The 15490-nt window shown below is 38.6% G+C and overlaps 1 protein-coding gene across 4 annotated transcripts in view; it reads right to left on the reverse strand.

The window, feature by feature from the left end:
* The window catches only part of TRIM23 (tripartite motif containing 23), a 31618-nt gene that overhangs the window by 9044 nt on the left and 7084 nt on the right, over positions 1 to 15490 (reverse strand). For 2 of the 4 annotated variants that reach the window (XM_005857939.2, XM_014549045.1), the window contains exons 3-7: positions 12755 to 12876; positions 9639 to 9917; positions 8962 to 9144; positions 6982 to 7197; positions 3928 to 4062 (exon numbers count right to left, since the gene is read on the reverse strand). In XM_005857939.2, the coding sequence (XP_005858001.1) occupies positions 3928 to 4062; positions 6982 to 7197; positions 8962 to 9144; positions 9639 to 9917; positions 12755 to 12876 (935 nt within the window). Of the gene's footprint in view, positions 1 to 3927; positions 4063 to 6981; positions 7198 to 7587; positions 7970 to 8961; positions 9145 to 9638; positions 9918 to 12754; positions 12877 to 15490 lie in introns of those variants that run through there. The other 2 variants (XM_014549050.1, XM_014549054.1) reach the window with 2 other exon arrangements.

Consider the following 15490-nt stretch of genomic DNA (forward strand, 5'->3'; position numbering starts at 1 on the left):
AGGGCAGGTCCCAGCTGACCTCTGGGCCCTGGGCAGCACCTGGGCCCCCAGGCTCCTGCGCGTCCCCCTCCACCTGAGTCACAGCACCTGCACCTGAGCCCCCACATGGAGATGTAGAGAGCCTGGCCAGACGCCGCAGGCCGGGGCACAGCGTGGGCCTCTGGGCCACCCAGCAGCACCACACGGAAGCCAGGCGGGCAGCATGCTCTCTCCTGGCTGGCCTCGTAGAATGGCTCCTGCATGAATCCATGGGGAGCCCATCCGGCCCCTGAGGTCCTAGTGGCTGCGGCCTGGCTCACCCGGAAGAGGCCGTGTGGGGGCTTCCCTGGTGCGCGAGCCCTGGCATCCCAGGGGAAGGTAGCAGGCGGAGTGCGAATAAGCTCAGCGGACACCCAGCATTCTCACTGCACCTACGTCCCCATCACCCCCACCCACAGGTAGCTGACAAAAGGTCACAGCCCCCCGCCTGGGTGCCACAGGAGGTTGGTCAGGGCCTCCTGATGGTCAGCGCATGTCATAGCAAGCGGTCGAACTCCCGGTCGAACGACTGCCCAAGGAGACAATTTGCATATTAGGCTTCTATTAATTATCTACACTAATAAAAGACGAATATCCTAATTGACCATACCTTCACTACACCCATCAGTCAATCAGAAGAGTATGCAAATTAACCCAACAAAGATAGCCGTTAAATTTGCATACTACAGGTGGGGCGGGGCAGCGCCATCCGCCGCCCGCCCCAACCCCGGATCAGTCCTGCCATGTGCGCGACATGGGGCGGTGCCCCAACCCTGGGATCGGGCCTGCCGTGTGTGTGACCCGGAGCGGTGGGGCAGGGCATCGACATCCGCCGCCACCCCAACCCCAGGATCTGGCCTGCCATGTGCGCAGGGACCGCGGGATCGAGCCTGCTATCTGCCACCCGGGGAGCGGGCCTAAGCCAGCAGGTGGTTATCTCCCGAGGGGTCCCAGACTGTGAGAGGACACAGGTCGGGCTGAGGGACACCTCCCCCCCACCAGTGCACAAGTTTTTGTGCACCGGGCCTCTAGTATAGGATAAAAGGGTAAATTTACAAAGAAGACATACAATTATAAATAGTTGGATTATAAATATATAAATTAAAGACAAAACATGAGATCTAAAACTATAAAACTCCTAGAAGAAAACATGGGATAAAAGCTTCATGACATTGGATTTCAGAATGATTTCCTCAATATGACACCAAAGTATGGTCAGCAAAAGCAAAACAGACAAATGGGACTGTATCAATCTTAAAAACTTTTATGAATCAAAGAACACAGTTAACAGAATGAAGCAACAACCTAGGTATTGGGAGAAAATATTTGCAAATCATATACCTGATAATGGATTCATATCCAGAATATATAAAGAACTCCTACAACTCAACAACAAAATATCAAATTACTCAATTAAAAAACAGGTAAAGGACTTACACAAAATTTCTCCAAAGAAGATATAAGATGGCCAGAAAATATGAAAAGATGCTCAACATTACTAATCACCAGAGAAATGCAAATTAAAACCACAATGCGATATCACTTCATGCCGATTAGGATAGCTACTATTAAAAAAATAAAAAATACCAACCCCCCCAGACCAAACACCAAAAAGTAACAAGTGTTGGTAAAAATGTAGAGAAATTCTGCTGGTGGGATTATAATATAGTGCAAACACTATGGAAAACAGTACAGCACTTTCTCAGAAAATAAAAAATTGAACTACCATCCAGTAATCTCGTGGCTGGATATATATCCAAAAAAATTGAAAGCGAGGTCTCTAAGAAATAGTTGCACACCTATGTTCACAGCAGTACTATTCACAATAGCTAAGAGGTGGAAGTAACAATAATGTCTTTCAATGGATAAACAAAAGGTGGTATAAGCAAACAATTCTGTCACATTTTACAACACAGATTAACTGTGAGGGCATGGTGCTATATGAAATAAGCCAGTCACAAAGAGATAAATAATGTATGATTCCATTTACATGAAGTATTTAGAGTAGTCAAATTTAAAGAAACAGAAAGTTATCAAGAGCTGGTAAGGTAGGAGAAAAGGGAAGTTATTGTTTATAAGGCACAGTTTCAGTTTTGGAAGATGGAAAAATTTCTGGAGATTTGATCCACACAATGTGAATATACTTAACAATACTAAATTGTACATTTAAAAATGGTTAAGATGGTAAATTTTTATTATTTTTTTTAACACAATAAAAAAGAAAAAGTGGTACATCCTCACAATAAAGTATCTTGCAGCTATTAAAAGAAACAAAAAATGTCACTGTATACTGCCATGGAGTGTTCTCCAGGACATAACACTTAAGTGAAAAGGGCAAGGTGGAGAAATGTATAAGGTATTCTACCTTTAAATGCAGGGAGTGTGCAGGTAAGTATATAAAAATTTCCTCTATTTTTAAATGATGAATAAAACTCAGAAAAAATTCTTAATAGTTTTATATGGGGAATGGTGGAGAGGGTAGGGGGGTCAGGGATAGAAGCTAGGCTGCTCTATGTGAACCTTGCTTTATAGTTTACAGATTGGACTCTGAACATTTGTGTGAAAAACTGAACTACCATACAATCCAGTAATCTCATGACTGGAGATATATACATATAATGTTTTACACAATTATAAAATAATATTAAAAAATTTTTTTAAATATATTTTATTGATATTTTACAGAGAAGAAGGGAGAGGGATAGAGAGTTAGAAACATCAATCAGCTGCCTCCTGCACACCCCCTACTGGGGATGTGCCCGCAACCAAGGTACATGCTCTTGACTGGAATCGAACCTGGGACCTTTCAGTCTGCAGGCCAATGCTCTATCCACTGAGCCAAACCGGGTAGGGCATATTAAATTTTTTTAGAAGTCCCAAAAACAGCCCTATCTGGTTTGGCTCAGTGGATAGAGCATCACCCTGTGGACTGAAGGGTCCCGGGTTCGATTCCGGTCAAGGGCACATGCCCGGGTTGCGGGGTCAATCCCCAGTAGGGAGCATGCAGGACGCAGCCGATCAATGATAATCTCTCATCACTGATGTTTCTATCTCTCTCTTCCTCTCCCTTCCTCTCTGAAATCAATAAAAATGTATTAAAAAAAAGTCCCTTAAAACAGAAAGCAAAATGGAACACATGCACGTTTTTAAATTAGGGGAATCCACTTTAAAAGAGACTAAAATATATCAAACAAGTACAGGATTCTGCCTCAAAAAAAAAAAATGCAACTTAAAAATTTTTTAACAGTCTGGGAGATCTGAATACTCACTGGATAATGAATAATATTAAAGATCTATTGTTACATTTTTTAGGTGAGATAACAGTTTTTGTTATGTTTTTTAAGAGTCCTTACTTTTTAGAATTATATCTGAAAATATTTTGTAGATGAAATTATATGATGTTGGGATGAAATATGTTGGGATTATTTCAAAATAACTTGGGAGCCTGCAGATAGAAAAGGGAATGGGGAAAGGAGAGATGAAATTTAAAAGGTTTTCATTGTGTTTTTTTTGTTTTTAAATATATTTTATTGATATTTTACAGAGAGGAAGGGAGAGGGATAGAGAGCCAGAAACATCAATGAGAGAGAAACATTGATCAGCTGCCTCCTGCACGCCCCCCACTGGGGATGTGCCCGCAACCAAGGTACATGCCCTTGACCGGAATCGAACCCGGGACCCTTGACTCTATCCACTGAGCCAAACCAGTTTTGGCTAAAAGTTTTTCATTGTTAAAGTGAGTGTTGGGTACAAGGAGATTCCTTATACCCCTTTCTATTTTGCACTAATAAATTTTTTTAATCTTATGATTCATGAATTTCTTAGTTGTCTTTTCAAGCTGATTATCATGGAATTTAAGCAACAATGATTCGTCAGAAAAGAAACCTAAAGTGCAGTACAGTACATTACCTTCGTAAAAGTGACAGGGATGCTGGCATCCAACTGAATGTGATCTGCAACCTCTGTAAACTGCTGCTGCTGCTTCTGCAATGTTTCCAGTAACCTTGTAATTTCTTGTTTTGCCAAGACAACTCTACAATCATCCTAGGAAAGAGAAGACAGTATTCTTATAAACATGTTACAAAAGAGATATTATCAAAACTCAAAAAAAAGATCATTTAACATTACAGTATTCAAAGTTAACCTAAGTGTAAATTTGACTAGGTAAAAATAATCAGGCATTAATAAAGAATTTGAGAACCTATCAACAGAAGAATGAATAAATTGTGGTATATAATTCACACATGCAACATTATATACCACTATGAGAATGAACCACAATTACATGTGCTATGAATCTTATAAACATAATGTAGTGTATAAGAAGAAATAACATAAAGAGTTCATACTGTACGATTCCATTACCAAAACAGGCAAAAATAAGAAATGCATTAGAAGTCAGTATAGTAGTTTATCCTTGGGGAAAGGGCTAGTAGTTACCAGCAGGAAGTCTGAGGGATTTCTGGGAGCTGGTAATGGTCTGTTACTTGGTCTGAATGCTGGTTATACAGTAATGCCCTGTCCGAAAATTCAGCCAGCTGAACACTTAGGAACACAGTTCTTTATGTATGTTGTACTTCTATAAAACGTTTTTAAAATAATATAAGATATACATGTATTGGTAAAAAAAAAAAAAGAAAAAAGAAAAAAAGTAAAAGAAAGAAAGAAAAGAAAAAAGGACTTCACATCAGATTGTGAAAAGCCTCACTCTAGATTCCCCAGGCTCTCCTCAAAGTCAAACACTTTCCAGTTTCTCAATTGTTATTCCAGATATTCTATACATGTGCCAATATATTCTTCAAAAGACAGAGATGTCCCAAAAAGATGTATGTTCCATGACAGCAGTGGTGTTATCAGTTTTTATTCACTGTTGCATATTCATATTAGTTGATGGAAATTCCATTATTCCAGTGGCTCAGAACAAAAAACTTGAAGTCACTCTTGCCTTCTCCTCCCTAATAACCCACAACAACCTGTCAACAAATCCTACTGGATACCCAGAATCTGGGCATTTCTACCTGCTACTAACCTAGACACTATTCTCTCTCACTTGGAATTCTACAGCAGCCTCCTAAGCATTGAACTCCTTCCTTCTACCTTTGCCCCCACTTCAATCTATTTTTTACACACTATCCAGAGTGATCCTTTGAACATGTAAGATCAAGTCATTTTTATGCTCAAAACCCCATTTCAATCAGGAAAAGCTCAAGTCCTTCCAATGGCCCAAGGCCTTCCTTACATATAATCCATATGACCTCTCATTTCAGCTTCTATTATTCCCTCCTTTACTTACTCCATTCCAGCCACAGTGGCCTCTTTTGCTGTTCCTCAAACACACTAGGCATGCTGCCTCTAACCATTTCCTCAGCTGGCATGCTCTTCCTCCCAATAGGGCTTTACGTAATTCCTTCACCTCCTTCTTCTCTGAGTTCTTGCTCAAGTCTTATCTTCTCTCAATGATGTTTACCCTATTTATTTATTTGTCCTCACCCGAGAACGTCCTCAGAAAGAGGAAGGGAGGGAGGGAGAGAGGAGCATCAATGTGAGAAATATAGATTGGTTGCCTTCCCTACGTGCCCCAACCAGGGATCAAACCCGTAACTCATGTATGTATGTGCCCTGTGAATCTAACTAGCAGCATTTCAGTGCACAGGACGACGCTCAACCAACTGAACCACTCTGACCAGGCTACCCTGACTATTTAATAAGGCAATCTGCTGTACCTCCACACTTTCTCTTTTTTCCTTAGCTCACTTTTTCATATCCTATATAATTTACTTATTTAGATATGTTATGGTTTATTACCCATCTTCTTGCTAGAATGCCAATTCCACAAGATTATGACTTTTTGCTTGTTTTGTTTACTGATATATCCTATGTATCTGGAATGTACATGCATATACTAGGCACTCAATACATATTTGCTAAATCAATAGATAAATCCTCACCATTTAGCAAAGTATATCATATGCAAACTGGGTAACAAATGCCTTACAATACCTCAACTATCAAAAGCATAGCTTTTCTGCCCTAACCGGTTTGGCTCAGAGGATAGAGCGTCGGCCCAAGGACTGAAGAAGGGTTCCGGGTTCAATTCCGGTCAAGAGCATGTACCTTGGTTGCGGGCTTGATCCCCAATAAGGGGCGTGGAGGAGGCAGCTGATCGATGTTTCTCTCTCATCAATGTTTCTAAGTCTCTATCCCTCTCCCTTCCTCTCTGTAAAAATCAATATTTTTTTTAAAAAATAGCTTTTCTGTGACATCAAAGTTAAGAACCACTAAATTAGAGCTAGAGAGGTACCCCCAAAAAAGAGCAAGGAAGACAGACTTCAAAGATTAGCAGACATTTCAGCTAGACTTTGAAGGAGGATTTCCACTAGCAGGAAAGGGAGATATAAACCTGCCAAGCAGAAGGAATAGTACATGGTTGGCAAAGAAGAGTAAAGGACTTGGCATGACTGAAGAATGACAGAGTTAGAAGTCCTAGAACCCACGGTTTTATGGTGGGGAGGGCACATGAAGAAGAGGACACTGATTTGTTGGTGGAGCAACTGGAGGTTACAGAGACCATGTCCTAAGTACAATGTTAATGAATGCAGTAACATATAATAATATAGAAATATTTATTATTTTTTTAATATATTTTATTGATTTTTTTACAGAGAGGAAGGGAGAGGAATAGACAGTTAGAAACATCGATGAGAGAGAAACATCGATCAGCTGCCTCCTGCACACCCCCTACTGGGGATGTGCCCGCAACCAAGGTACATGCCCTTGACCGGAATCGAACCTGGGACCCTTCAGTCCGCAGTCCGACGCTCTATCCACTGAGCCAAACCGGTTACGGCTAAAAATATTTATTAAAGTAATAAAATAGACTAGTGTGTACCTCTGGTAATTATCTACTTAACCTTAAAAATTCTTCTCCTTAAACTATATCCTTCCTATGTTTAAACTACCTACCTGTTGCAAAGTCTTTTCACAATGGAGACAGGCTGTTGAAACCTGGGACAGCAAAATAGTCATATCTTCTTGTTGTTGCCTGAGCCAAATCAATTTTTCTCGAACATGAGCATCGACAACACTTAAAGCCATTTCTTCTTGACGACACAGAGTTTCATGTAGATCAGAAAAATAAGCTCGAACACATGACCGGGCATTCTCCGCAGTACCCGGTACCTAAGAAAATAAAAATAAAGTTTAAGCAACTCTAACTATAACAAAGATTGTATATGTGAAATATGAAAATTTAAATACCATCTATATCCTTAAAAATTCTAAAATTTGTATCTTCACCACAGCCTTTGGATACCCAACTGTTTAAATGACGTCTCAAAAGCAAAAGAGTCTCTCTTCTTCAAAATCCAGTTTCCTCCATCTCAATAAATGGCAACTCCATCCTCCAGATTGTTCAAGACAAAAAAATTGAAACCATCTTTAACATTTTGTTCGTGTCCCACAATTAGTCCCTCAGCAAATTCTCTCGACTCCAGAATATATACAAAATATAATCATGCATCATCACCTCCACCTCTTATCAACCTGACCCAAGCTATTATCATGTCTCACCTGATTATTATAATAGTCTTCTAATTGGTCTTACTATATCTGCCACTGCACACTACAATGTATTCTCCACCCAGCAGCCAGAATGATCTGTTTAAAATGGTAAGTCAAAAGATATTCTTTTGCTCAAAATTCTTCATTCCCCTCAGAGTGAATGCCCACGTCCTCTCTGTATGGGGTGTTCAAGGATAGACTCACTGAGAAAAGGATGCCTGAACAAAAACCTGAAGGAGGTAAGAGAAGAACCACACAAATATCTTGAGGAAGAGCATTCCTGGCAGACAGAAGAGCAAGTGCCTCTAAGGCCTATTCTGCCTCACTCCCCCCGAGTCACTCTACTCCAGGTGCACGTAGTCTCCTCACAGTTTCATAGCACACCATGCACATTCCAACCTCAGGGCCCTTTCCACTTACTTTCCTGGAATACTCTTCCCCCAGGTATTTTCATAGTTCCCTTTCTCATCTCTTGTAGGTCTTTGCTCAATGTCACCTTCTCAGGGAATGTGTCCTCAAATAGAAATTTAGGTCTCATGCCTGGCCCTCCAAGTCAGCTATTCAAGTCAGCTATACTAATTACTAAGACCTAACTATTCAACTTCAAAATCTCAAATCCATCTACTTCTCTCCATTCTTATTACTTTAGTGAATATTGGTCATAAAGCATCTCTCAACTGGATAATTTCAGCAACTGCTAATAGGTTTCCAGCTTCCAATCTTGTTGCTACTCCAATTCATTTTCTTCGTTGAAGAGCAACTTTTCTTTTTTCCTGTTGTAAATTCTCACCCAAGGATATTTTTTCTATTGACTTTTAGAGAGAAGGGAGGGGAAGAGACAGAAAAACTCCGATGTGAGAGAGACACACCGATTGGTTGCCTCCTGGACATGCCCCAACCAATGCTGGGGATCACACCTGCAACTGAGGTACCTGCCCATGACCAGAATCGAACCTGTGACCCTTCAGTCGAAGGGTATCACTGTAAGCCAGCTGGAGAAGGATAAATATCACATGATCTCACTCATATGTGAGATATAATGATCAACATAATTTGATGAACAAGAATAGATCCAGAGACAAATGGTAGGGGAGGGGGGTGGTTAGAGAGCCACCAAAGGACTTGTATACATGCATATTAGCATATCCAAAGGACACAGGCACTGAGGCGGTGGGGGCTTGCCTGGGGTGGGAATGGCTGGCGGGGGGGCGTCAATCAGGGGAAAAAGGAGACATATGTAAAACGTTAGACAATAAATAAATAATAAATTTAAAAAGAAATTATTTCATGATTAGTTCAGTATAATTGCTCAATAAATAATAGAAGGTGAAAGGTAAGAAAGAGAAAGGGTAAAAGGTAAAAAACAAATTTAAAAATCCATACATGTTCTGTGTGGGCCATTCCAATTCCATCTTCCACTATTTGTTCTCCTCCTTCAATGTGCTGAACGATTCCAACTAATTTTCTGGAATAATCTGAGATTTCCTCAGTGAAGGTCCGTATACAGTGAGCCATATCTAAAATTGAGGCTCGGATCTGGTTAGCTTCTGGTTCCAATACTGAATGCTATAAAATGCAACATTATAGAAAAAAACTCACAGTATTTGACTAATAATATAAAAAATTACTTAAATCATTCCTATTCATTAAAAAAAACCTTCAACCACAAATGGCTTTTTTAACACATTTTACAAAAGCAAGCATACAAAATACTAATTTGCCTTCACCCAATAACTATTTATCCTGCAAAGCAATACTTTAAATTTTACAAATCAATTTCTCACTAACCAAGAACCCACAAGTATCTCTAAAATTTTATCACAGCAGTTCATCAATAGACATAAATATTATCAAAACAACCCAGTGCATTATGAAAACATACACTAAAGAAGAGAACTTTTGTTTCCTGCTGGAAAGCTGTTTTCATTAAAGAAAGAATCATGATGCCTTTCTACTGAAATTTTTGTTATTCAGAAATTAAATCTTGTTTCTTCTCAGTCTACCAAACAAACGGTGGGCTGGCAGACTAGGTAAATCATCCAGTTTAATTACATTCATACCTTGTGACCTTGGTGTTTTCCATATTCTTTGCAGACACAGCACATGAGTGGGCTAGTCTGACAGCCTTCTTCCAAGCAAACAAACTCAATGGCATGCACCTGATGCTGAGAGCACATGGTTTTCTCATGAGGTTTGTCAGCGAGAGGCACTCGCCTGTGCTTTGCTAATGTCTTCGTAGAATGAGTAACTTGGGAACACTCTGAGCACAAGTGAGTTGCACATACAGTGCAATATACAGATGCAACGTGAGCTTCATCTTCATCGCAACGAATGATGCTCTGATAAAAACAAATTAATGTCTTAGAGTCTAAGACTTAGACTGAACTCCGATCACTATAGCATGACAAATTTTGAAACATAAAAGCCTATAATCTTTTTTTTTAATAATTAATCAGCCTTTTTATATGAAAATACACTGGTAATTAGTACAAAGGTCATTCACTACTCATCTGAGAAAGTATTCATTTCTATGGGTGAGAAGCTATTCCCAAAATTGGTTATCAATATATGCTAAATTACTTGAGGCCAAAAATAAAACTATTCTCATAAATTCACAGAGTAAAGTTAACTTCCACAAAATTCCTTTGCTTTATAAGAAAGAAACTGAATAGAGGTTAGAATTCTTTTTTTAAGACTAAAACCACTGATATTAAAAACATACCTACTGCTTTAGCCCTAGCTGGTTTGGCTCAGTGGATACACATTGGCCTGAGGACCAAAGGGTCCCGGGTTCGATTCCAGCCAAGGGTAAGTACCTTGGTTGCAGGCTCCTCCCAGGCCCAGGGTCTGGTCAGGGCACATGCAGGAGGCAACCAATCCATGTGTTTCTCTCACATCAATGTTTTTCTCTGACCTCACTGTCTCTCCCACTCCCTTCCACTCTCTAAAAAAAAAAAAAAAAAATCAATGGAGCCCTGGCCGGTTTGGCTCAGTGGATAGAGTGTCGGCCTGCGGACTGAGGGGTCCCAGGTTGATTCCGGCCAAGGGCACATGCCCGAGTTGTGGGCTCGATCCCCAGTAGTGGGTGTGCAGGAGGCAGCTGATTAATGATTCTCCCTCATCATTGATGTTTCTATCTCTCTCCCTCCTCTCCCTTTTCTGAAATCAATAAAGAAATATATATATTTTTTTAAAATCAATGGAAAAATATCCACCGGTAAGGATTAACAAAAAAAAAAAACAACAACAAAATATACCCACTGCTTTAAATATTATCTGTCATAATGATAAATAGAAAGAAGCACAATGCTATTTAGATAGCAAGGGGTGTGCATCAGAATTAGCTATAAAGCTTTTAAAACCATGGTGCCAAAAGGGGCTAATGAGGGGGGAAAGGGGACATATGTAATATTTTCAACAATAAAGATTTAAAAAAAATAATAATAAAAAATAAAACCATGTTACCAAGAATCCAACCTGGGAAATACTTAATTCAATAGAGTTTGTGTACTTTTCTCTAAAGCTTCACAGGTGAGTCCAATGCACAATTCTAGTTGAAAGCCACTGATTTAAGCAAATAAACAATTAACACCTATGCTGTTAAGTATTAAGCTTTTAGTATATGTGCTGCCGAAGCGAGCACATAAGTATTAGGCTTTTAAGTATTATTTCTAATTTCCATTAATTACTAAAAAGCTTCAAGTTGGAAAATTTTACGTCAGATCACCAAGAAAGCTTTGCAATTTTTTGCTGAATATTAAAAGGCCATAATTAGAAAGGGAGAGATTTGGTATAAAATTTTTCCAGAAATAAAAATTAGAAAATATACCAATGGTGTCACTCAATATCACAAATTTTAAAAAAAGCACACAAAATTAGACAGCTTTGTTTGCAAATATGGGAAATATGTACATGTAAAATAAAAATTCATGTCTTCTGTTTCAAGATCTGACAATTTACAAGGTCAACATCAGATAATACTCTAATGCAGTGGTTCTCAACCTTGGCTGCACATTAGAATCACCTGGGAATCTTTTTAAAATCCTGATTTCTGGGCCTCATCCTCCGGAAATTGTTTCTTTGTTATGGCAGGTGATTCTAATGTGCAGCCAAGGTTGAGAACCACTGCTCTATCTTTTGAAATAAAGATAAAATCTAGAATGTGTGAAAGAACTGCAAAAATTTCAGAAAACAATGCTTCAGTTTGAAATTCATTTCAATGATTTACTTTACATAAAGAAATCATGATTTAATAAAAGAGAAGTGAAAATCATTTCGACTTTTTACCTTGATGTTAAACATGCTTTTAAAGCTGATCACCAAAATCAATAACTGCTATTTACTACAACTATTCTTATATCCAGAACAGCCTATGAGCTATGCAGGCAATTAATTCCATAAGTGTTAAAAATGTATTTTAATCTGTGTTCATGGACTTCTAATATTTCGGGATATCTACCTGTCTGGAAAAAGAGGATACACCTACACGTAATTTAACCTTCTCATAAAGATATTTAATAGCAATAATTCCCTCAGGAGCTAGTGCTATCTTTAAGGCATTTTGCTTCTATATTAAATAGCCTCCTTTATAGAGTTCCTCTTTCTTTCTTTCTTTCTTTCTTTTCTTTTCTTTCTCTTCTTTCTTTCTTTCTTTTCTTTCTTTCTCTCTCTCTCTCTTTCTCTCTCTCTCTCTTCTTTCTCTTTCTTTCTTTCTTTTCTTTCTTTTTCTTTCTTTCTTTTTCTTTCTTTCTCTCCTCTCTCCTCTCTCCTCTCTCCCCTCTCCCCTCTCCCCTCTTCTCTCTCTCTCTCTCTCTCTCTTTTTGTACTTTACTGTTCACTAGTTCACTTTTGTATCCTCTGCTTTAATGCACATCTTACTCTTCCATAATCTTACTCTTTCACTTTCTGGGATAGAAAGGATTTAGTATAGGGAGATAAGCTTATACACAAGACATAGTTTGGGTATAGTATTATCAAAGAATTCAGGTTTCAGTGTTACTTTTGTTCTGTTGGGATTTTTGTTGCCTTAAGAACTGTAATGAAACAAAAAGTTGTGTTTCTGGGATCCTACCTGCTGGAGTAAGTGAGGTAATATTGTGCTTTTCATGGCATATATTTTAAATTAAAAGAAAAAATCCATGCTCATAACAAATATTTCACCAAGTTCAATCAATACCTCTCCAGATATCCCAATGGCTTCTTCTGCAGCACCATACTGACCAATATGTCCATTCTGTAGTCGTTCCAAAAGTTCCAATAAAGCAAAATTTTTTTTCAATCCCCAAACACCTGAATCTCCTAGAATAAATATAAAAATAAAAACTAAATCTAACAGAATGCAATCATAATCACTTTACCTCATACCTCAACTGTAATTTCTAAGTCATACAGTTTAGCCATTAATAACGTCTAAATTTTAAAAATGCAAATTTCCCCCATTTCCTATTTATGATAGAACAATTGTCTTAATATTCTTTAAAAAACAGAATTCCTCAGCATTCTAAATAGAAACATACTTTCAAGTTTTATTATTTTTCTATCATTTAACTTTATAAATCCTATTCTGTCACTGACTTTTACTATATATTTTAAAATAAGTGCTTTGAATTATTTTTATAGCAACCTAAGGTAAGAAATACAGTTCACATTGCAACCCAGGATCATGTCATATATATAACTGAAACAAAAGTCTCACACACCAGTATTCACTCTTTCAGTGTGCAACACACTATTTTAGGTTTATTTCTTTTTAAAACAATTTCGTCACAACCAATTAAATTGATTTCATGACCACAAATAAGCTATGACTCATGTTTGAAAATCCCTGTACAAAAAATACACAACCTAAAATAGCTCTATCTCTAAGTAAACTGGAACTAGAACAGCTAAAGATAATATTTCCCCCACCCTTCATCTAACCTAGAACCCTATAGAAGTCAATGACTACATAAACTCCTTTTCACGCAGATACATCAAAACAATACAACAATCCCTTTTAGGTAGATAAGACTCTAGGAATATCTGGATAAGAAACAATGCTTCTTTTCCCCAGAACTGACCATAAAAGGCCAGATGCGTAAGCATATATGCATGCATGCAAACGCACTCATTCTGATTCTCTCTCTCTCTCTTCCTAAACCTACAAATAAAAGCCAGATTCTTCAGCAGTTAGAAGGAATATGTCTGTTATGTCTGTTATGGTGAGTTTCTATGCAACAAATACCACCTGACACATTGCTGTCACCTTATCCATATTCACTGAATGAATGCATAAATGAAAGGATGATGGGGTTACTGGCTGCAGGGCTCCCCTTCCTCTTGGCCAAGCTTTTCTTTAAAAAGGAAAAGAAAACGGAAAAGGGGAAGTAAAGGAAAGACCATTTCTTGTTGTGGTCCTCCAAAAAAATTTCAAATTAGGCAAAATAGCCTCTTCTCAGTTTTGTGACCTCCTCTCCCCAGTACCTTTATGCAGCCAATCCAGCATTTCTCCCTCAACCTGCTAACCAACAAGGCTTTCTCCTTAATTGTTTACATTTTTCACTCTTATTCAACTACAAGCTCAGTTGTATCTAGTCTGTTTGTATAAGCATTAAGAAGTATACTAAGCAAGTCCTTTAATTAAAAATATTATCCTGACAATTTTCTAAATATTGTCATCTATATAATAAAAGCCCAGTGACCGGAACGACCAGAATGACTGGGGGCTATGGTGCATACCGCAGCAGCCAACCAGCCTGATCCGGGCCCGGTCGGCACCCCCCTGGCAGGCCTGCCCCCCGATCGGCCCCCAACACCCTGACAGGGGGCGGGGCCAGCCAGCCAACTGCCTGCGCCCCCTCCCCCCCGCTGGCCCAGCTCGATGAGCCCCCATCGGGACAGGCTGGCTGGACCCCACCCATGCATGAATTCCTGCACCAGGCCTCTAGTTAAATAAACTCCTAGCAGTATCAACCTACTGTCTAGTAGTATATCACTAATATTTCTGTAACTGTCAAAATAACTCTAAAATCACAATGGTTTAAACCAACAAAGATTTACTTTTTGTTCATGCAAGATATCAGGGGATGAACAAGAAAAATTTTCCCCTACTGTCCATGATCAGGGACATAGGCCACTGAGCCTCTAACCACCTGGACCACCTCACTGTATCAGGAAGAAGGATTTACTGCAAGCCATAATAAATCTCTTCTTAACAGCTTCTATCTGGAAGTTGACACTTCATCCTATTCATATTTCACTAGTTAAAAGGGAATCACACAGCCATACCTAACTCTAAGAGAGTAAGGAAGTATAATTTTACCACAGGGACAGCAGAGAAGAACCAGAAATATTATGGAAATGTACTCATAACTACCACAATTAACTACTAATATTCTTCTTGGACTAGAGAATAAATCTGATTCTGATTCTCTCACATTAACAGTCATTTTCTTCTCTAGAAAAGGGAATCACAAATTATTTTTTCTTTGTTATACTTTAACAATTTTCAAATTATCTGCAATGTACATATACATTATTTTTCTAGTATAACTAAAAATAGATTTTTAAAAACAATGGCATCACACTATATCAAGGGTCACTAACACATATTTCACAGACTAAAATCACAGTAAAAATCTAATCTATAAGCTACAGTAATTACAATCTACATCTAAGGCAAAGTTATTGGTTTGTTGGTTTTTCTAATGCCATATGATAGCAATGATGTTTAACTTCAACCTAGAACATGACTAAACCATTGTCTGTCACAAATTTCTGATTTAGTTAAGCATTGAGGTGGTAACAACCCACACTGTGGTATTTATGTAGAAAAGGTATAGTGCCCTTCAAAAGGGAGAAGGGTCCACCCTCCATTTATGAAACGTTTTTTTTCTAAAATACACACTTCTATAGTTCTCTATAAAGATTATAT

The sequence above is a fragment of the Myotis brandtii genome, unplaced genomic scaffold (genome assembly GCF_000412655.1).
Source record: "Myotis brandtii unplaced genomic scaffold, ASM41265v1 scaffold115, whole genome shotgun sequence".
Lineage (NCBI taxonomy): Eukaryota > Metazoa > Chordata > Mammalia > Chiroptera > Vespertilionidae > Myotis > Myotis brandtii.